The following is a 23,130-nucleotide window of genomic DNA, read 5'->3' as shown; positions in this document are numbered from 1 at the left end:
CCCTAGCGCCCGAGCTGCGGCGGCCTCGACAGGCACATGCGCACACACGGTGCGGCACGGCGCGGCCAGCGAGGCGGGGCGGCCACGGCACGGCCAGTGGCGCGGCACGGCGCGGCCAGCCAGGCGGGGGCGGCCACGGCGCGGACAGGCCGGCCATCAAGGCGGGCGGCAGCCGCGGCGGCGCCTGCGGTCAGCGGGGGCGGTGGAGCGCGGCCAGCACGTGGTGTGGCGACGGCTCGCGGCGGCGGCGGCTGCCAGGCCGGCCAGCGGGGCGGGCGGCAGCACGCTGCGGGCGCGGCTAGGCGGCCAGCAGCCGGGCGGCGGCCAGCGCCAGGCCAGCACGCACGCCGGGCGCGGCTACCACGCGCGCGTACGCGGGGCAGCCAGCAGCCGGGCAGCGACCAGCGTCAAGCTAGCACGCACGCCGGCTGCAGGAGCGTGCATCGGGCACGGGTATGGCCAACTGCTTGGGACGGCGTCATTTGGACGTTGGCATCGGGATCTCAAAACATCGTCGTGTTCATCGGAAACATCGACAGCGCGTGGCACAGCGGGTGCGTTGCGGCGGTACCGTGATCATCTGGATCACGATCTGTACCGACTCCCGTATAGTGTAGTCAACAAGTCTTTCGTGATCCAAAAACATCGATATTGGTCGGCAACATATTCGTCCGCTCAGTTTTTGGGAGAGAAATCCACACCATAGGTAAATTTATCCGAAAAAATAAACTAATCGCAAAAACGGAATCGCGGTAACGAGATGAATCCATTTTTGCAAAGAGTGGGGATCGGATCTTATACCTCCTTGGGATTGACGAAAGCCTGCATGATGCAGGCTTGACGGAGAGTTGGTGGAGCGAAGCGTGCTGATAACGTGTTCCGCAACTTCTGCCGGCGAGTCCGGTCCAAGGTTGCGGAGCGGGAGCGAGCGTCGTAGACGAAATAGTCGAATACGCGAAAGTAAATGGCACAAAGAGATATGAAAAAGACCAGCTTTATTAATCAATGATCAGGTATTACAATGATGGCTCCTCGGTGCTTTATATAGGGAGAAAGGGGGTCAAGGAATAAGTACCCAAGGGAACGGGAGGGGCTAGCCCGTGCGTTTAGCACGCGGCCGCCGCCACCCTCCCGGGTGGTCCGATTTCCCAACAGTTTCAAGTAGGTCGCGTCCTTTTACTTATCACGAACTGTAGGCAGGCGCGGTGGCTAGTAGTAGTGTTGGTTATCTTTTTTGTTGTTGTTGGTTATCGTTGTCGTGGCAGCTAGGGATCGATCCCTCGCGAAAATGGGCTGGTCCAGTAACACCCACAAAAAACTCAACACAAGACTTTCTACGTACTCGCTTAATGCGAGGCATAGTCGCCACGGTTCAGTCGCGAGGGGAGCACGTCGATCGGACGATTAGAAGGGGCCAGATCGTGTGGCTGGTGAGGCCACCGATCTGATCTGCCACCTATCCACCGGCGCCGCGTCAGCCCACAAAAAGCAACAAAGAAAATGAGTACTTTTTTGAGAGAGAGAAGAAAGAAAAGGAGAACTTATACTAGTACGTGACAAATTTTGTGACCGGAGTGAACGAGGAGGATCTTGAACACAACGGCATCCGCACGAGGCGACGCCCGCCGAGCGCCCAGCGGAGTCCTAATCCAACCCGACCATCGATCCAAGCAAAATCTACATGTTGCCGATCAGATCATCATAGCGCTAAGCCCGCGGCTTCCAAACCCTCGTCAGCCAAGCTTCGCCTCGCCTCGCCTCGCCTCGCGCCCCGTTACCGAATCCAAAACCCCTCGGCGCCGGCGGCGGGCTCGCCCGCCATGGCCAGCGACGACGAGTGCTACGACTACGAGTACGACTACGACGAAGACGACGACGACGAGCAGGAGGAGGAGGCGATGGAGGCCGACGAGGAGGGCCTGTTCGAGGACGACACGCCGATGCCGGATCGCCCCGCCGATTGCTGGGTAAGTAGTAAGCCCGTCGACCGACGCAGAGGGGCTAGCCGCTCATTGCGCCCTCGGTTACTGCCCGATCGAATCTTTACCAAATCGATCGAATTAGTGTCCTGGGGTTTGCGCGGAATCTCTGTTTTTCTCCTAATCGGTGGGATTAATGTTGAGGCTTCCGTAAACTCTTGCCCGATCGGCTTCCGACGGGCGATTGTGGTATGGTTTTATTGCGCCCACTGGCTTCGATCTGAATTCAAATGCAATGCAGGTTTATGTACTGATAAAAAGAGGAGGGCATCGTTAACGACAGTATATATATTAATAGATTGGTTTGAATTTTAGTCTTCAGCAGCAAGATACTTAGTTCAGCACAATTTTCATCTATTTGCTCTCGCTGTCAAGGTATTCTCAGAGGAATTTGGATTACAATATAATAGTCCATATGATTTTCTTATTTAATTATAGAAGCCCGCTGGGCGCTGGATCACATTGGAATTTTGGAGAAATTATAAAACGAGCTTTCACTTCATCAAATTCGCTCTGTCTCTTACATGGGCTTTTTTGGTTATATCAATGTAAAATTTGTTGGGACAATACAGAAATTCTCCTTGACGCTGATTGCCGGATTTCTGTGGTTGCAATAACCTAGTCTTAAGTTTCCGACACTCATTTTTTCCCGAGTGGTTTGCTTTAGTTGGATTAGCTAATATTTATTCTGCTGTTTTACTGTAAATCAGAAGATGCACTACTGAACTACTCTTCTATCTGTTATTGCAGGCAATTACACAAGAGTCTCTTTCCATTGCACAGGTAACTAGAGTCACTAAACTAGGCACTGTTTCGAGTTCAGATTATACATGTCTCCCTCCCAACTGTGATGAGACGAGTAATGTACTATATTCTCTTTGGTTCTCTACCTACAGCAACAAGATCTATCCATGGTGATGACCTTGCTCAACGTCAAGCAGCACAATGCTCGCGCTCTCCTCATCCACCATCGGTGGAAGATAGACTGCATCTACGACCACCTCGACAGGAAGGGGCGAGACCGCACGTTCAGGGAGGCAGGCATCGTGCTTCACGAGAATATCAACGGCAAGCCGCTGGGGTTGCCCTCAAGAGTGGTCAACTGCATGGTGTGCTTTGATGAATTCTCTGTGGGCGCCGTCTCCACCATGGAATGTGGCCATTATTTCTGCAATGACTGTGAGTTTTCTTCCCCTTCACAATGTTTATCTTGTTATCTTTACAGTTTAACTTATTAAGAACTCTTTTGTTGTAGTGTCAAAAACGCTCTTACATTGTGGGACAGAGGGAGTAGTATTTAAGGCTAGCATTCTACCAACGAAGGGTATACACTTGACATGCACAATTTAATTGTCATGTATGGACATAGCAAATCCAAATCATAGGAGCAAAATTTATGAAAATACAATCATAGCATAATAATTTCAGCAGTGTACTTTATTGAGTTATATAATAAGGTCGACACACACAATTCTTTAGCCCGAGTTAGCCAAGCAAATTTTTCACTCTATTGCAAAATGCTGTTGTTCCAAAGGTTTGAATTTGTTAATGGATTATATATTTCTTAGTAGCATATGAGAAATTTATTCCTAATTGACTAGGTTGCGCGCCGTCACTCCTAAAAATGTACAAAAAAGAGTTTGTGCAACATCAAGTTGCACATTTTGTAAATCCAATATAGTTGCACAGAGTTTCTAAGATAGGATAAAGTGTAGTTTGCAACCCCTCGTCCATTTGAAAGTGCACATTTTTTCTTCGAAACTAGGCCCTGAAGGATCTCGATTTCTTAAAAAGGAAAAATAGAGTTGCCCGATTAATTAGCACATTACACATAATACTAGACAAACCTAACCCTCAAGTAGCAAAATGGGGTTTTATGACATGGTGCCCATCACCGGCGGAGCTTGAAGCAAATAGTTGGGCAGGGCAGACCGAAGGAAAATGCTCCTGGCTTGGTGTTCCATCTTCCATGGCCCAGCACTCAGTTTCTCATGGGCTAGACAGGACACGACATGGATTAGTCCTTATGTAGAGTCAGCACCAGTGCCCACGTGTCTACCGCATTACCTTCATATTGTAAAAAAAAAATAGAAATAATTTTAAAAAGTTCGGGTCTTAAAATCCTATCTTTTTTTTACGTCGGCCCCCGCACCCGTGTCGCTCTCCAGGGGGCGGCTCGGGTGACCTAACCCCGCCGCCGCCGCCACCCCCTCCTGCTCCCTCCCCCTCGCCGCCGTCGGGCGTCCCCGCGGGGCAAAGCCCGTGCGGCTGCCGGCGGTGGCGGGCCTTTTCTCTCCCGTCTCGCGTGGAGGCCAGCCCTGGATGGCGCGTCGTGCGTCGCGGAGCTGCGCGCCAGTGTGGATCTGGCCCTCCGGCCTCTTCTACGGCGCGGTGGCGCTGGATGCTGGGGCGACGACCCCGGGGAGCGGCGGCCCCCTCCTCTCTGTCTTCCTTGCGGTGGAGGAGCGGCGGTTGACCGTTTTGGGGGCGGATCGGGGCTTTTCTGCTCGGATCTAGTGGGCGCACGCCATCGGCGGGATGCGGCGGTGCTGGCCGTCCTGGGACGCCTGGGTGGCAGGGCGGCTGCGCGTGGTGGCGGCCCCGGCGGCTCTGGTTGGCGGCGATGGAGTTGTTGATCCCATCCTGCCTGGCCGGAGACGGCCCTCTCGGCCGGGCTGGTGTTTGGCGAGGTGCAGTGGTGTGCCCTGGCTAGCGTGGTGCTGTCTGGGGTTGCTAGTCTCCCAAGGCCAGTGGCCTCTGCGTGGTGTAGGTGGCGCTGTCGGTGGTGGGTCTGGCGCTACTCTCTCCCGGCGTCAGTCTGTTGGTGGATGGTGGAGGGCCTGTGCCGCGGATCTGGTGCAGGCACGACGTGGTGGTGGCCCGTGTCGGCCTGCAACAGCGGCTGGTCGCGCGGGTGCGTGCCCGACGGCTCCAACGCTTGGAGCTCGTCGGCCGGCGCGGGTTGGGCGGCGACCTGGTGTGGTTGCGACTCTGGTCGTGGATGGCTCCACGGTTGCTTGGCAGGTCGACTGCGACAGCCGTGGGCATGTTCCGGCGTCGACTGGTCCGTAGGCGGCGTGTGTCGACCTTCGATCCCTCTCCACGTCGTCCGGGTGCTAACTTCGTTGAAGGTTCGGCCCTTCCCCGACTATGGGCCATCGCTCGTTTCACGCTCGGCAGCAAGACCGAGCTTGTCTCCCGCCCGGCAGTAGGACAGACCTCGTCTCGTGCCCGGCAGCAGGATCGGCCTCGTCTCGCGCCCGGCAGCAGGACCATGCTCGTCTCATGCCCGGCAGCAGGACAGTGCTCGTCTCCCGCCAGTGTCTTGGACGGGTCGATGGCGGCCAGTTTTGGCCGGCCTATTGGGTTTCGGCGTTGGGAGCGGCTCAGGGGTGAAAAGGCGGGTCCTTTTCTGCCCATATCTTTGGTTGGGGTAGCGGTGGGTGGCGGGTGAGGTGGCGTCAAGGTCTTGGATGCTAGGGCGGCGGCCCTGGTGGTGGTGTCGCGGTGCTCCTGGGCAAAGCCCGTGACTTGGTGATGCCTGGTGGCCATGGCCGTGTGGACGGCGTGGTAGCTAGGGTGTGGCGTTCGGTGGCGGGAATATTGGTCGGGGTGAAAACATGTTCTATCTTCGGATTGACCTGCGACGTCGAAGCTCGTTCCCTTCTTGAAGGTGTCGCCGCGACTCTCATTGCCCGTCGTGTTGCTTCGGGGGAAACTCTGATCCTTGGGTCGGACGGTGGCGACGCTTCGGTGTCGTAACCCTCTTGTAGGCACCGCCTTGGAGCCCACGGTGCGTCGTATGTAGCTTCTTCTCTACGCGGTGGCGTGTTCATGGTTGAGGCCCCGATGGCTGTGTAGTGCTAGGGATGGTGTTGCTGCACTCAGCGCCTATGTATCCTGCCTTGGGTATGTGCGTGTGTTGTGGTGGTGTGTGTTGTACTGGGTGGTTGATGATCTTTGCTTTATATATATAACGGGGCGAAAGCCTTTTTCGATAAATCCTATCTTTTCAAAACTACACAAAATGTCATAAATTTTAATCACATGGCTTCAGTTTTGAGAATTGTGAGGAACTCCAAATTTCCCGCGGAATTTAATCTCACGACCATTTCCCCAAAAGAAATTAGAACTTCCCAGAAATTTTAATTTTTTTAAAAGTCAGTACTCCCTCCGACCCACATTAATTGTCGCCGGGAGCAGGATAATTAATATGAGTCGAAGGGAGTTTTATCTTTGAAATTGGAATGGACATTTCCCCCAAAAAATCATTATATGTTGTGCTTTTTACTGCTATTTTTTTATGACACAGAAGTGACATGGTAGACACGTAAGCGCAACGTCCTCGAGAACAAATTTAAAATGGTTAGAACCACATTCCAATGGTGTGATTGTAGATACTTGAATGTTAGATTTGACTGGTTTTATCATTCGAACGTGTATGCATTTGCGTGCGCAAGAAACACACTTTTCCTACAAAATATGCATCTACTCCCTCCGTCCGAAAATACTTGTCCTAGAAATGATTGTATTTAGAGTTCTAGATTTATTTTAGTTATAAATTCATCCATTTTATTCATTTGTAAGAGAAATATTTCCGGACGGAGTATGTGGTTTCCATTAGATAAATAATCCCGTTTTCATGACCTTTGATTGAGCAACTAGACTTTCTTTGCCGAGTGAGAGGCACTTGTGTGATGTGCAAGGATAATCAATCAATCCTTATTGGTGTCGTTTTCTTATCTTACTTTGTGCGTCGTGCAGGTTGGACGGAGCACTTCAAGGCGTGTGTGGAGAGCGGCAAGAAGCAGATCCGGTGCATGGGGGTGAAGTGCCCGGTGGTGTGCGACGAGGCCGTGGTGCAGCAGCTCCTCGCCGGCGAGTACCCCGACGCGGCCAGGCGCTTCGACCGCTTCCTCCTCGAGTCGTACCTCGAGAACAACGACTCGGTGAAGTGGTGCCCGAGCGTCCCGCACTGCGGCCGCGCGATCCGCGTGGGCGCCGGCGAGCGCTACACCGAGGTGGAGTGCCCCTGCGGCCTGGGCTTCTGCTTCGCGTGCGCGGCCGGCGCGCACTCGCCGTGCCCCTGCACCATGTGGGACATGTGGGAGGTCAAGTGCAACGGCGAGTCGGAGACGGTCAACTGGATCCTCGCCAACACCAAGAGCTGCCCCAAGTGCTTCAACCCCATCGTCAAGGACGGCGGCTGCAACCTCGTCACCTGCAAGTGCGGCCAGCATCTATGGTAAGTAACCATCGATCGGCACCACGATATCGATATGCATGGCATGCTTGCTTCTTGGAGGGCGTGATGGATCACTAGCTAGCTTGGCTTTCTGAACCTAAATCTGAATCCATGGATGCATACGTGCGTTGCGTGCAGTTGGAAGTGCGGCGGCGCGACGGGGCGCGCGCACGACTGGGACAGCATCGTCGGCCACAGCTGCAACCGCTTCGTGGGGGAGGAGAAGAAGAAGGTGGACAACGCCAAGCGCAACCTGCACCGCTACACGCACTACTACGACCGCTTCAAGATCCACGGCGACTCGCACAAGCTGGAGCACGACAAGCTCGGCCCCGCCGTCGACGAGCGGGTCAAGCTGCTGGAGGCGCTGCTGCAGGACCAGCCCCTCCTCCATGACGCCAGCTGGCTCACCGAGGCGCACCGCGGCCTCCTGCAGTCGCGCCAGGTGCTCTCGCGCTCCTACGTCTTCGCCTACTACATGTTCGGCGGCGACGACGACAAGGTCCGGACGTGGCCCAAGCACCGCGGCAGCCTGCCCATCGCGCAGGGCCTCTTCGAGAACTACCAGGAGGAGCTGGAGAGCAACGTGGAGCGCCTCTCCAAGTTGCTCGCCACCGAGTACGGGCCGGTGCCCGAGGAGGAGGACGTCCGGCGCGACAAGCAGAACGCCATGAACCTCGCCAAGATCGTGCAGACGCGATGCGGGGAGATCTACAAGTGCATCCAGGACGAGCTCCTGCCGCTGCTCCTCGACCCCATGATCATCGCCGCGTACCGGCCCCGCGGCCCCGACAAGGCCAAGGACTTCACCACCGCCTGATGAGGAGGAGATTAGCTCCTCCAATTTCTTTTGGCCGCGACGGCCGCTGGCTGTAATGTGCTCCAAGGCCAAGGAGTTCATGCCATGTAGTACTATTGGACAGTCTCTCGTGCGCTGACTGTCTGGGCAGCCATACCAGACCAGACAGGAAATGGCTTCAGGAAGGCAGCTCGATAGGAGCTGCATGCATATTTTTCCTATTGGAATTTGTATACTTTATCAGATTCAGAAAGCCCAAAGGGTACTCTGTATACTGTATATCATTTGGGCGAAATTCAAACAGTAAAACGCATCGTTTGTCTATGAACTTGCCATCGATGTGCTTGTTCTCATGAGAACCTCTTTATTAAGATCGGAGCTATCTGATCCTTGACACTTTTGGTCGATTGTTTGGCGTTGGTTGGCATGGTTCTTTTGTGTTGTTTATCCTGAGGGCTCTTCATTGGAGGCCAAAACCAGCCAAGATGAACAACGCGTCGTAAATGGGTTGTTATACATCATGGGCCGTAAATGAGATCAGAAGCAACACGACCCGTAAATGGTCCAAAAGCCCCTACGGGAGCAACACGACCCGTAAATGGTCCAAAAGCCCCTACGGGTTGAAAATGGCCTAGAGCCAACGTGGGTCATGAATGCACCGAAATCCACCATAGACCGAAAATGCCACACAGGCACGACGGGCAGTAAATGGGTCGAGAGACACAAAGGGCTGAAAATGGCCCAAAGAAACCACATGCCGGAAGTTGGCCGAAATGCAGCACGGGTCGTAAAAGTTTGAAAGACGGTATAGGCCGAAACTGATCAATAGGCACCACGGGCCACACATGGACCAGAAGTATTCAACAGTTAAGGGACTAGATGAGTCATGAACCTAAATATGCTAGTACACACAGGCACCCTAAATATGCTTCCTCGATATCTTTTGTTAGTATGCAGCGATAGTATGTGAGGATTTGGTTTAATAAAGAGTTATGACACTTAAATATGTTATGAAAACATTGAAGAATATGGGGTACCCATTTGAAGCAAATGGAGAATTTGAACCAGAAGTGTAGGCTTTGGTTTACTAGTTTATTTTGCTTCTATTTGAGTCAATATGACAAACTGTACTACTGAGGGTGTCAAAGTGAAAGTTAGATTGAACTCTTCTAGTCCGTGCTCAATCCAAACCCAAAATCTTTCATTGAAAACTTTGAGAATGCAAACACAAGTGCATTTGGCTTCAGAGTCCGAGATGTTATTCTTCGAGACTCCTTAGCGCAATTGCCTTGCAAATCAACTAGTTGTCTTGCACGGCAAGACAGACCACGTGAGAGAGTTGCTTTGAAATCCTACAGTTAGCCATGTGTCGTGTTGATGATGTGAGTGAGCCTTCAATGTTCATATTGGCCCACAGGTTTGCTCCAACGAATATAAAGAGCCCCTTAACTCAACCTTAAACCGGTGGCTGCTCTGCATAAAATTTAGGCAGAGATTATCTGAGCAACCCATGTCTCCCATAGATCTGAGAGAATCCTAGTGAGAAAAAACTCAAAGCCTAAAACTGCTAAGCGATTCAGCATCATTGTAGAACTTGATCAAAGCTGATCTTAACCTATTACTCTTGCGGATTGTTCATCCTCTAGACCCTTAGGCGTTTGTTCCAAGCTTCCAAGGACTACGTGAAAAACAAGTCTGTGAAGGTTCTAGAAATCTAAGTTGAGTGATTGCGCGCGGTGAGAATTGGCTATAGCTCAAGGAGAATAGAGTGAAAACTTTGTATTCCGAGTTCCGAGTTCAGTCTCACCCCCTTCAACTAGACGTAGAGTTGTGTCAGTAACTTAAATTAAATGAACAAACCATTGTCTTCACCAAGCCTTCGGGGTTCTATTTTCTCGCACTCAACTTACGTTATGTTTGTACTCTGTATTGCGAAGAACTAGCACTCTCTATATTTTGTCTATCTATTGCCATAGCTTTATTGCATGCCTTTCTATTATGGTTTGTCAGGTCTTGATGTAGATGCTCTCATATGATGTCCATTATGCGTATCGTCGCCCTTGCTAGCCATGAAGCTCATGTGTGCCCTCTATTCTCTAAGCACGTCGACAATGCTCTAACGTCGAGCCTTCCCCTAATTACATGCTACTTCCTCCGTCCCATAATGTAAGACGTTTTTTACACTACATTACAGGATGGAGGGAGTTATTTAAAATCCCAAAATAGTGAACAATTCACGTGTCACCTTGGTACCTGCTTAGCGGCATCCGAGCTACCAAAAAAGCCAAGTCAGAGCCCAAACTTTTGTTTGCGTGAGGACAAGTGGAGTAATCACCCCAGCTAATTAAACAAGCCTATCGGTAGAGCTCAGATTCCCAATCTAGCTGCTCCTGATTTGTTCATCGTGCAGCTGCCCGCCGTCCCGAATAAAACATGATATGAATATGATTCCACTGGCACATGCACATACAGATGGAAAGTTTATGTACTAGTCCATCGTAATCTATCTATGATGGAAGAAAGTAGATGTCAAAAGACAAACTTCGGCTCTTTCTTTCTCAAAAATCGAGTCTAGAAACGTTTGATAGTGTTGCAAATGACTAGATCATGTAATGTCTGTGCATTGTGTTAAAACAAAAAGATGTCCAGCGGAGGCAGGATGTCAAAAGGAATATTGACTTCTGAAAGTTGCCCAACAGGTGGACGATCAGAAACCATGGCCGAAGTAAGACGTGCATTATGCCATAATAAGGATGTGATTTCCCATCGACCGATCGGCCCTACGCATTTAAATTGGTAAACACTATCATGTGATTCTTGCCTGCCCATCACTCGAAATTGTCATGCTACTCCCACGGCTCTCGTGCTTACGGCGGTCGACCGCAACAAAGTTGTACTAAGTGAGCGACAAGTAATATGGATCAGAGGGAGCAATATTAAAAAAAACGGTCGAAACTCAGAATAATTTCTAAGGCAAATATAAACGCTCAAAGTAACAATTCAGTAAAGTTCCTTATTTTATCTTGAATTTAAAAGTTAAATTCATCACTTTATTCCGTGCAAAGAAATCAATTAATATCATCATTTATCATGAGTTCACAGTTTTTTTTTGGAGAAATTACCAAGTACTCCCTCCGTTCCTAATATAAGTCTTTCTAGAGATTTCACTATGAACTACACACAGATATATATATATATATATGTAGTTTAGAGTGTAGATTCACTCATTTTGCTCTGTAGGTAGTCCATATTGAAATCTTAGAAAGACTTATATTTAGGAACGGAGGGAGTAGTACGGAAACACAGATATATATATATAGATGTAGTTTAGAGTGTAGATTCACTCATTTTGCTCTGTAGGTAGTCCATATTGAAATCTTAGAAAGACTTATATTTAGGAACGGAGGGAGTAGGACGGAAACACACATCACTATATTTGCGAATGCAAATTGAAGACTAGAGTCACATAGTTTTGAAATTCAGAGTCTTCTCTATCACCTCGCAATTTTTCTTGACAAAGAGTTCAGTCTCTGCATCACTGACACCTTGCTAGTGTTAGTACATTAACTATTACTATAAAATAAAAATCCACCGTGGCCAGGCAAGATCTCAAACCAGAGATTTGATCATTCCTGTGCTAAGGATTTAGCCACCTCCACCCAAACTACACTTGCTCGTTGTATTTAAGAAATCTGACCACTTCACACTATATTTCTGGTATGAAATTCTAATTTGGCACCACATTTTTGTCTTTGCACCAATTTGAAAGGACAAACAAATCTTTTTTCCTCGTGTGGCAACTCTAGTGGTTAGCAAGCTTTGCTTCCATTCTAAACATTTAAATTCAAATTCATTCAAATAAATTAGAACTGTAGAAAATTTTCTCAGTGGTCAAACTGACCGAAAAAACCTTGTTAACTAGAAAACATGCAATCAAACTTCTCTAGCTTAGACAACTAAATAGAACTTATTTAGATTTGGTATGGTATGTAGAAATTGTACTATTAAATTTTTCATGAAAATAATTTTAAAAATGTTTTTTTCTATTTTGTGATAGTGTATATATTTAAACTCAACCATCTACTGCATATTGGAGGCAATGTCCATATCTAAAGTGTCATGTATTTTGGAAATGAGGGAGTAAAAGAGGCACATACAACCTAGAAAAGTGTTTTCTTTTGCGGAAAGATCCAAGTCTATTATCAAGGTTCACCAAAAGTACAAAGTATCACACACATAATACAAATTAAATCAAGGTTCTTGGACCACTGAACAACCACTGCTTCGGCTAGAACAAGCTGTCGACGTGCCGCAGCCGCCGCTCGCTTACCGGAGCCGGCATGACCTTGTTGAGGTCAGTTGGGAATTTTTCGTGCACTTTCCATGAAGGACCAATGCCCTAGAGCTACAATTGTCTATGTTGAACCATTGAATTGATCTCAAGCGCATGACACCAAAACTCGCCGTCTTGTAGGTACAACGGGAAACCCTAATGTCATCATCCCAAGAAGATGACATGAGTCTACACTAAAGCCCTGTCAACATTGTCCCGACAAACAAACTCATGAGGATTGGAGCCCGAAAGACCAGCTGGAACATGAAGCTTGCTATCCGCCACAACGCCGTCCCATGAGAGAAAAAATCCTAACCTAAAGTACTAGCTGGACCGCGGCACCAGAACTCCTCTTCCAGCGGTCGGACGCCAGAGCGACAGACAGAGGGTGGCGAGTGTATGATCTCACCGATGGAGCTTGGAGGAAAGAACTACTCCCTCCGTTCCTAAATACTTGTCTTTCTAGAGATTTCAACAAGTGACTACATACGGCGCAAAATGAGTGAATCTACACTTTAAAATATGTCTACATACATCCGTATGTTGAGTCCATTTAAAATGCCTAGAAAGACAAGTATTTGAGAACGGAGGGAGTAGGTTGGTTCGCGAACACATGTACTCCCTCCGACCCATAATATAAAATATGTCTACATACATCCGTATGTTGAGTTCACACTGGAGCTTATAATCTATTGTCGGACCCCTATAACCAAATTCAAATAGTCAACCTTTTGACCCTTGTAGGCACGTGTCCAACCTTATTAAGCTGCACCGTCAATAAGCATAAGAATCCACCAAAACCAAACCTAACAGAATATATTCTGTGGGCTATACACAACTAATAAGTGTCAAAGATGGTCAGACTCTGATTATTCCCATGCATATGTAGGACCTTTGTGCTTACTATAAGTACCCAGGCACATATAACGATGCAATGCAATGCAACAACGTATGAAAGAAATTACAACTTAGAAGAGGGGCCTTGTATGAGGGATAGAGCTGATTCGGTAGCCAAGGATGACTTGCCTACACTACATGCATATGTGTGTAAAACTTTGCTATATATAGCTCTGTGTTTTCCCCTTTTGTAGGGAAAAAAATAGAGATATTCGGAGTATATATAGGCATGTCCTCCTTGGCTATTCGGAGTAGCTCATGTCACTCATGCAATGCTTAGTTTGCTCTTCTTTTCGGGCTTGATTTCGCAGGCTACATTGACTCCTAGGAATCGGTCGATGACAAGTTTGCCAATCACCTAAGTAGATTCTAAAAATTGATAGAATCCATGTTGCCTTGGCATTTTAGGGTTGCTCCTCATGTCTTGTGAACACATTATTTACCCTGCAACGCTTAGTGTTAAATTGACCGCGAAGACATGAAAAGGGCACACATACATTTATCCACAATCTACCTACTTTTTTATATATGCAATAAGTGTGTCATGTCACCACGTGGTTCAGACTTACGGTAGACACTCAACATGACCACATAGTTTGTTCGTGGCTCTCCGAATGAGTCATAGAAACCACCCGGATAATTTTTTGTGTGTGTCAAATTGGACATTCTAATAAGATTCGAATATGTGTAGCTGTCTGCCTTTGGGTCAACCTTTTTATTTGAGCAAACGCGATGTGCATGTGCCACTTGGCTGCAGGGCAGCAACGGAAGCAACGGAATTCTAATCTACGGTCGCCGTCCAGACATTTTCCAGCGGCCCTTCTGCGGGCGGGACACGTGTGTCCTCCCGCTGTGACTGCAAAGCTGTCCCCTGCAGGCATCGGCATCGGCATCCTCCTCCCCTCTGCTTTCCCCACTTTCCCCTACCTCGGTCGCTCCACCCTCGGCTGCGCGGCCGGCCGGAACCCCCGCGCGCTCCTCGGCCCTGCCTTCTCCACGGCCGAGGTAAGGAGGCAGCCCTCCCCCGGAACCGGAACCGGATCCGTCGCGTTGCTTTGCCGCGCTCCTGGCTGCCTTCGCTCTTGCTGGCGGTGCCCTGACCGGCGGTCGAGCCGGAAGGGAGATGAACAGACCCTGATTCCTAGTTTGTCCTGTCTTGCTGCATTGCCGGCGATCGTTGTGCCGCCGTCAATTTTGCTGTCCAGTCGTGCTCTGTGCGGGTTTTGGAATTCGGACCTTCTGGTGGTGGTGTGGGATTTCCGCTCCGTGGTGAGGTGCGGGAGGAGGGCTTAGGCGACGCCATCAAGCTGTTCGGCCTTATTTCTCTGAGCGTGAGGGATTCTTTCGTTGGTCATACATAGCTAGCTCACAAGTCACAAGCCACAGGGGATGGGAGTTCATGCGCGTGGGTGGGCAGGCGGTATGCTGCTCCCGGAGTACGCTTTGCTTAATTATTATCTCACTATCCCGTATAAGATTGCGTTAAGCGTATGCCTAGCAGGGACGCGTTGCGTGTTATATATAGGCCACAATGCGGCTAGGGTTTACAAGATTTAGTTGGTTAGGTTGTTGGATTGATCTCCAAGTTAACTATACAAGATAGAGATCAATTCAACATCCTACCAACCGAGTTACATGAGATAAACATACCGCACCGGCCCTACAGCGTATATACGGTTTATACTTGCACCATAATACGCATACAAGTATTCTAACACTCCCCCTCAATCATAACTTTACCAAGTTAAGATTGTTCTTAAACTCTTCTAGTTTTCGCCAAGATAAGGCTTTAGTAAAGCCATCTGCAACTTGATCATTGGTGGGAATGAAACGAATATCAAGTAGCTTCTGAGCTACTCTTTCTCGCACAAAATGATAATCCACTTCAATGTGCTTTGTTCTTGCATGAAACACTGGATTTGCTGAAAGATAAGTTGCACCAATATTATCACACCACAAACGTGCAACTGGAGAATGACTTACACGAAGCTCGTTTAGTAAGGTTTGAATCCATATTAACTCTGCCGTAGCATTAGCCAAGGCTTTATATTCAGCTTCTGTACTTGATCTTGATACAGTAGCTTGTTTCCGTGCACTCCATGAGATGAGATTTGGTCCAAAGAAAACAGCAAAGCCCCCTGTTGATCTTCTATCATCAGGACAACCTGCCCAATCTGCATCAGAAAATGCACTCACCAAAGTTGATGTTGACCTTGTGACCTTCAAACCTGTACTCATAGTGCCTCTTAGATATCTCAGGATCCTCTTTACTGCTGTCCAGTGTGCAAGAGTAGGAGTGTGCAAGAACTGACATACTTTATTAATAGGAAAAGATATATCAGGTCTTGTAAGCGTTAGATATTGCAAGGCACCTACAACACTTCTATAGTTTGTAGATTCTTCAGCACTTAGTGGCTCACCTTCTTCTTTTGACAATTTTTCAGAAGTTGAGAGAGGCATATTCGAAACCTTGCAATTCATCATACCTGCTCGTTTTAACACATCTGACACATACTTTTCTTGAGTTAAGACTATGCCATCTTTAACCTTCTTTACTTCTATTCCCAAGAAGTAGTGCAAATCACCAAGATCTTTTAGAGCAAAATCTCTTCTTAGATCTTCAAGCAATGCCTTAATCGCATCCTGTGATGAGCTTGCAACAATAATGTCATCAACATATACTAACATGAAAATAGTGATTTTCCCTTTCCTATAGAAGAACAGAGATGTGTCAGCTCTGGATGGTCGAAAACCAAGCCTTTGGAGTTTCTCACTCAGCCTAGAGTACCATGCTCTGGGTGCTTGTTTCAAACCATATAGAGCCTTATCAAGCCTGCAAACATAATTATGTTTATCTTTTACCTCATACCCAGGTGGTTGCTTCATATACACTTCCTCCTCTAGAACGCCATGAAGAAACGCATTCTGCACATCCAATTGATGAAGATACCAGTTGTTTGATACTGCAATAGAGAGAACAAGTCTGACAGTAGCTGCTTTTACAACTGGACTGAAGGTATCTTCATAATCTATCCCATACCTTTGCTTAAAGCCCTTTGCAACTAATCTTGCTTTGTATCTATCTATTTCTCCATTTGCTCTTCTTTTGATTCTATAGACCCATTTACAATCAATTATATTTCTGCCTTTGGCTGGAGGAACTAGATGCCATGTTCTGTTTTTCATAAGAGCATTGTATTCCTCATCCATTGCATTTTTCCAGTTTTTATGTTCTAAAGCTTCTGACAAATTATGTGGTTCTCCAGTAGTGGTAAGACCAACAAACCGCACCTTATCATACCTGACCGTACCATCCGTACGTATTTTTGGTGTCAAAATACCATGTTGCGACCTTGTTGTCCTCTGTGTTGGTGCAGGAATAACCGCAGAACCATCAGCCGCAGAAGATCCATTCATCCTCGTACCAGGAGCCGGAGCAGCCGATCCAGACGCATCCGATCCGATGCGGATGCTGTCAGCCGCATGCACCGCATCTGATTGGCCAGCGCGAGGGACGAGGCGGATGCTGCCTCCTGTCCGCGAAGCACCCGCCTGGTCGGCCCGACCGCGTGCAGGAGACCGCGCCACCTGGCGGTTCGGGACGGGCGCGCTCGTCTGGTCAAGCGCGGAGTGCGCTTCCGGGCCCTCGCCTGTGGGCCCCCGGCTGGACGCGTGGGACGCCGCGGGCGACTCGTCTCCTCCCGAGGCAGATACGCCGCCGCTGCTGTTGGCAGGCGCGCCAGACGAGGGAGAATCAGCCCCGGGATCGCCGCCGTCAGAGTCTGCAGCACCTGAATCTGCATGGTGTTCCGCGCCTGGCTGCTGCATAAAATCATGAAGAACAACCGGATTTCCACCAAAATTAACTGCAGAATTTTTATGAAAATCACCCGATGGATCAGCTGTTTGTTCGTCCCCATGATCAAGAGGGTCAGAGGGGATGGTTTCAGGAAGGAGAAGAACTTCGGAGCGAAGAGGGGTTCCGGCGTTTGGATTTAATGCAGCAAAAGGAAAAACTGATTCATCAAAGATGACATCACGGGAAATATACACCCGTCCTGCTTGTATATCAAGGCATTTAAAACCCTTGTGAAGATTGCTGTAGCCAAGAAAAACGCACTGCTTGGAGCGGAATTCTAGCTTTCTAGAGTTGAAAGGACGGAGATTTGGCCAGCAAGCACAGCCGAAAGTGCGGAGAGCATGATAATTTGGCTTTTCATGGAACAATTTTTCTAAGGGAGTTTCAAGATTGATCACCTTACTAGGAGTGCGGTTAATGAGATAAGTGGCAGCGAGGAACGCTTCATCCCAAAATTTCAAGGGCATGCAAGCATGAGCCAAAAGTGAGAGACCTACATCTACAATGTGGCGATGTTTTCTCTCAGCTGACCCATTCTGTTGATGGGCGTGAGGACATGACACATGGTGTGTGATGCCTATCTGACGGAAAAAGGAGTTTAGGCGCTCATACTCGCCTCCCCAGTCCGTTTGCATAGTGATGATTTTTCGGTCAAAGAGACGTTCAACAAGTGCTTGAAACTCATGAAAAACTTTGAACACTTCGGATTTGTGTTTGAGAATGTAAATCCAAGTGAACTTACTGAAATCATCTATGAAACTCACATAATAGTTTTTCTTATTGATTGAATCTCGGGCAGGCCCCCATACATCAGAGAAAACTAGCTCTAAAGGAGCATTGGAAATACTACTAGAATTTGGATAGGGTAGTTGATGGCTCTTGCCTTGTTGGCAAGCATCACATACACCCTGATTATTCAACTCTTTGCTAGAAAAGGAAATATTATTGTGCTTGAGAACATGCTGAACGATTGCCGAAGATGGATGACCTAAACGATTGTGCCACCGTGATGATGAGATCTTGGTGGCGCCAAGTGCATGCCTGCCCGAGCTTACGGGAGCTGATGATAGGGGATAGAGCCCGTTTCTACACCTGCCGCGGAGGAGGGTTTTCCTCGTTGCCTTGTCCTTAACACAGAAAAAATGAGGATGAGTTTCAAGAAAAACGTGATTGTCATAAGATAGCCGATGAGCAGAGATCAAGTTCTTGGTGGCATTTGGTACATGTAGGATATTTTTAAGATGGAGATTACGGGAAGGGGTACGAACATAAGCATGACCTATATGAGCAATTTTCATACCTGCGCCATTGGGCATGTTTACTTGATCATGCCCGTTGTACTTGTCCCGAACGGTGAGCTTGTCGAGCTCGCTGGTGATGTGATCTGATGCTCCAGAGTCCACATACCAGTTGGTATCCACTCCATAGGAGGACTGAGAGTTGGCGTGGTTGGTGTTGACGGCCGCCACGCTCTTCTCCTTGTTGAAGGAGATGTCGAAGCGGCGGTAGCACTCCATGGCGGTGTGGTTCGGCTTGGTGCAGATTTGACAGAAGACTTCCGGAAGATCATTGCGACCTCCCCCTCCATTGCCGCGGCCACCACCGCGGCCTTGGCCACGGCCACCACCTCCGTTTCCTCGGCCGCCTCCATAGCGACCACCATTGCCACCGCGGCCACCACCGCGGTTGGGTCCGCCACGTCCGCCGCGTGAGACGGCGTTGGCGGAGGAGTGGGACGACTGGCCGCCGCCCTCAAACATAGCCAGCCTGCTTTCAAAGTTAATGAGCTGCGAATAAAGCTCGCTCACCTTGATGGGTTCAGTTCGGGCGCAGATGGTGGAGACGAACGACATGTAGTCGAAGTCGAGCCCCGCCAGGATGTAGGACACCATGTCATCGTCAGTGAGAGGCTTTCCTGCAGATGCCATCTCGTCACCGAGCGCTTTCATGCGCCCGATGTATTCGGCCACCGTCGAGTTGCCCTTCTTCGTCATGGAGAGGGCGATTCTGGTGTTGACGATGTGCGCCTGAGTCTGGGAGATAAAGATCTCCGTGATGGCGGCCCAAGCTTCGGCCGCCGTGTTGCAGTGTGCAACCTGGATCATCACCGGTGCGGAGATTGAATTAAAGATGAAACTCAGCACCTGGGAGTCGCGAGCCCTGTCGATGTCGTACGCCGGATTGGGCACATCGGTGGGCTTGCCTTCCTTGTCCGTGAGCTTCCGGGCCGGCAGCTCCCTCTCAGGGTCGAGGTAGGAGACGAGCTGCGCGCCCCGGATAGCTGCCATGGCCTGCGCGCGCCACACCAGGAAGTTGGAGCGGTGAAGACGATCGGCGATCGGGATGAGGGCTGGTGTGGCGACGGCAGAGCTTGAGGAGGCCATGGGTGCGTGATGTGCTAGAGAAGGAGGCTCTGATACCATATAAGATTGCGTTAAGCATATGCCTAGCAGGGACGCGTTGCGTGTTATATATAGGCCACAATGCGGCTAGGGTTTACAAGATTTAGTTGGTTAGGTTGTTGGATTGATCTCCAAGTTAACTATACAAGATAGAGATCAATTCAACATCCTACCAACCGAGTTACATGAGATAAACATACTGCACCGGCCCTACAGCGTATATACGGTTTATACTTGCACCATAATACACATACAAGTATTCTAACATCCCGGACATTGGAATTTCATGCAAGTTGAGTGTAGACAAGTGTGCGCTAGTTACTTGCCAAAACTTGTTTGAGAGACGCTCTTGTACCCAAGTTTTTACCTCATCATGTCATTCCTTTTACCCAAGTTTCTTGTTTTTTTTACCTCATCATGTCATTCTTGTAGATCTTCCACTTGTTCTCATGGACGATAAGCGTGAAAAGGGGAAAGACAAGGATGGCTCTGCTTCCACTCCACCCAATCGCCGCAAGGTGAGTATTTTCTCCAGCTAAATCTCATATGCATATACGCTCAGTGTGTTTGCTGCTTACAATTTTTTTTCTTCTACTTTGCGCGTGCAGGCCGGGCTTAAATTTTCGCCCAAGGTGCCTACTAAGAAAACCCCAAACATTGTCCCTAAGATGTAATGTACATTAACCAATGCTCTGTTTATGCATGCTTGTTCAAGTCAACATTTCCATTTAAAGTAGGCGCAGTGCTCGTGCAATGAAAGTAATTTGGGATTCTACAGGGAACCGGAAGAGGAGAGCGAGCTTGACGCAATTGATAAGGATCTGTTGAGGAAACTTAGAACACCACAGGTACTTGTATGTCTGAGTCCGATTTGTACGTGCCTAATTTAGGTCGGTGGTGTTTTATTCTCCAGTTTCATATGCAGAGTAAAGGTGCCCTCGAAAGAAGATTCAAGGCTGAGAAAAATGGTCAGTATTTTAATGTTGTTTGCCTCACAATATCTACTGTATTTCATGTTTGATCCTGCATCCACTAGCCTATCTCCAGTGAAAAATTACTAATCAGTTAACTACAGTTGCTGTTACACAAACTTCCTAACATTCTAGAATCAGAATTGCCTTTGTATCACTGAGAGCTGCTGAACGAATTGTGACAAATAAGACATCAGTATCTCTATATTTTTGAACACTTCATACTGACCATGTTTATCTAGAATAGCTATGGCCTATTGGGTAATGATGAGCTATCCGAGTGCAAGGAGCAGAAAGGCATCATAGTTCAAATACGTAATTCTACTGAATTTGCATTGTCGAAGCAGACATGTTAGGTCAGGAAAAATCTGGACTCAGGAGTTATCTCATGAAGTTGGCGCTAGCCTAGGATATAAATCATTGTATGTTTTGAACTAATGACATGCAGCATGTTGTACCTTAGAGGCTTGATAATTGTTGCAATTTAGATAATCAAAATTCTATTTAGAAGTCGGCACTGATTCATCTAGAAAGTATGGGTTTATGAATATTTGAAATAACAAACTCAATATCACCGGTGTAACAGCATTATGTTGTTTTCAGTTTACAATTTGATAATAACATACTGCTCCATTACGACGGCAGAAGCCTGTGTTCAGGTTACATTTGGACAAGTGAACTCTTCAACTGCAAGATCCTTCCCCGCCCCTAAAAGTTCTTCATCAGGTAGTAGCTTAAGGTTGCATTCCCATTTGTTCCATATTTACCTTCATCTGCACATTCACAGAGCAATTTATCATTTGTTCTGCAAGTTAAACAAGAGCAGGAGGTAAACCTTTTTAGCAAGTATATGATGTCTGGCGTTACGACTTCTGCTGCAAAGTTACCCAAACAGTTCACTGGACCTCAGGTTAGTAAACCCATAAAAGAACAACATTAGGGGTGGGGTGGTGGCCTGGTGGGGGTTGTTTTATTGATTACCTGACTTATCTCCTACTAACTGCTGCAGGACTTTACCCATCCCAACTACAACTATCCTCCTATTAATCTGCCTCTAAGGAGGCCCAACTCTGCAGATCCAGGTTTTGGTGTTCTTTATTTTTGCAGTTTTTGGCTTTTGCCACATCATGCTCACAGTTTGCCCCTAAAAAACGCTTCCGTTAACATTCCATTATCTTTGCTACAGAATTTTTTGATGAAGACGTGTTCGGAGAGTTCTCTTCCAGCAGAACACAAGATGGTGAATTAACTGCAGCTCAGGAGCTTGGGCTAATGGTATGTATATCATGTTGCATGATATCATGTCGAGGAACACCGTTCTTGTTCAGGTATTCATATCGATGCAAAAGAACACACCACATGTTGATGGAACTGTCTTTTCGTGGGAATGTCGATGGAACTGCCGGCTACTCTTTTTCTTTTAGACTTCTATTAGTTTTGTAATCTTATATTGATCTAACTGATTGTACTGGCTGTATAGTATTAATGGCCTGAAAGCTGATGTATTATATGAATCGTTTGACAGGACACTGAGGACAAGATGAATACACCACAGTTGCTCTTCTTCCAGTTCCCTGCATCTCTTCCTTTACTGCAGGTTGTATCAGTTGCTGTAGCAGATATGGACACCAGTGACAGTGAGGGTGTTGAAACAGAAGAACCCAATAAGAAGAGGAGACTCGAGTCGATCGACGGCTGTAAGCTAAAAGATTTGCCAGGCGGTTTCATGGGGAAGCTGCTCGTGTACAAGAGTGGTAAAGTGAAGATGAGGCTTGGAGATGCACTCTTTGATGTAAGTGTTAAAAAATTCTGCGCTTCTTTATGCTGCATTTTCTGCTTACGTGATTACGTCTAGTCTTTCGATGATGCAGTACTTGAGATGAATAAAACGTGCAGGTTTCAGCTGGTTTGGACTGCACATTTGCTCAGGAGGCTGTAGCAATCAACACAAACAAGAAGCACTGCTGCAGCCTGGGGGAGGTGAACAAGCGTGCGATCGTTACCCCTGATATCGACTACTTGGTAGATTCCATCAAGAGGATTGGATAGCCTGTGGGGAACTACTGACAAGTAAAGAAATTAACGGTCGCAAGTGTCACCACTCACTACTGTTACTTGTGTTTCACGCTGAGGATTGTGGAGATGTAAATTTGCATTAGGAGAATCGTGGCAATTGATATGATGACGTGGATGTGGTAGTAACAGCTAGTGGAGATGTTTCGACAATCCTTTAATTTTTCACGGTACAGCGGGTGGGTTTTCTCTGTCACTTTGGTCAAGAGTTCACTGGTGATTACCAGTCTTTTTCATTGATGGGGGCCTTGTGGAACTCATTTTGCTTGTGGCTTTGTCATTGTATGCCGTTTGTTTTAGCGCTTTGTAGAATCCTTAGGCAATTGCTGGTCGCAAAGTGTTTTTTACCGGTGCTGGGAGCTACCGGTGATTCTCTCACCAATGCCTTGCTGCCATGTGTAAAGGTGTGGGACCACATGCATGTGTATATCAAAGTATTGATGCAAATAATTTCTTGTATTTTGGTTTTAAGTCAAATCAATGTCAGACTGATGGGACCCATGTTAGGTGAGAGAGAGAGAGTCTATCCTGACGTTGCATGTGGTGCCATGGTACAAATCATTTCCTTTTAT

The 23,130-nt window shown here is 48.0% G+C and overlaps 2 protein-coding genes and 1 pseudogene across 2 annotated transcripts; 2 read left to right on the top strand and 1 right to left on the bottom strand.

The window, feature by feature from the left end:
- The first annotated feature begins 1,558 nt into the window (after positions 1 to 1,558).
- LOC123091070 (probable E3 ubiquitin-protein ligase ARI1) lies at positions 1,559 to 8,351 on the top strand. The gene is made up of 5 exons (XM_044512468.1): positions 1,559 to 1,967; positions 2,730 to 2,762; positions 2,876 to 3,158; positions 6,744 to 7,224; positions 7,363 to 8,351. Exons 1-5 carry the CDS (start codon positions 1,821 to 1,823, stop codon positions 8,042 to 8,044), a joined length of 1,626 nt encoding a protein of 541 aa, XP_044368403.1. The 5' UTR covers positions 1,559 to 1,820; the 3' UTR covers positions 8,045 to 8,351.
- Positions 8,352 to 14,093: 5,742 nt separating this feature from the next.
- Positions 14,094 to 22,857, top strand: LOC123091069 (uncharacterized). The gene is made up of 11 exons (XM_044512467.1): positions 14,094 to 14,258; positions 19,947 to 20,032; positions 20,123 to 20,184; positions 20,293 to 20,362; positions 20,440 to 20,482; positions 21,131 to 21,211; positions 21,298 to 21,395; positions 21,495 to 21,567; positions 21,672 to 21,760; positions 22,011 to 22,277; positions 22,382 to 22,857. Exons 2-11 carry the CDS (start codon positions 19,964 to 19,966, stop codon positions 22,532 to 22,534), a joined length of 1,005 nt encoding a protein of 334 aa, XP_044368402.1. The 5' UTR covers positions 14,094 to 14,258; positions 19,947 to 19,963; the 3' UTR covers positions 22,535 to 22,857.
- Positions 18,884 to 19,022, bottom strand: LOC123095336 (uncharacterized; annotated as a pseudogene).
- Positions 22,858 to 23,130: the final 273 nt, after the last annotated feature.

The sequence above is a fragment of the Triticum aestivum genome, chromosome 4B, assembly GCF_018294505.1.
Source record: "Triticum aestivum cultivar Chinese Spring chromosome 4B, IWGSC CS RefSeq v2.1, whole genome shotgun sequence".
Classification (NCBI taxonomy): Eukaryota; Viridiplantae; Streptophyta; class Magnoliopsida; order Poales; family Poaceae; genus Triticum; species Triticum aestivum.
Note: the sequence above shows the minus strand (reverse complement) of the source record. Positions and strands in the feature narration are given on the sequence as shown.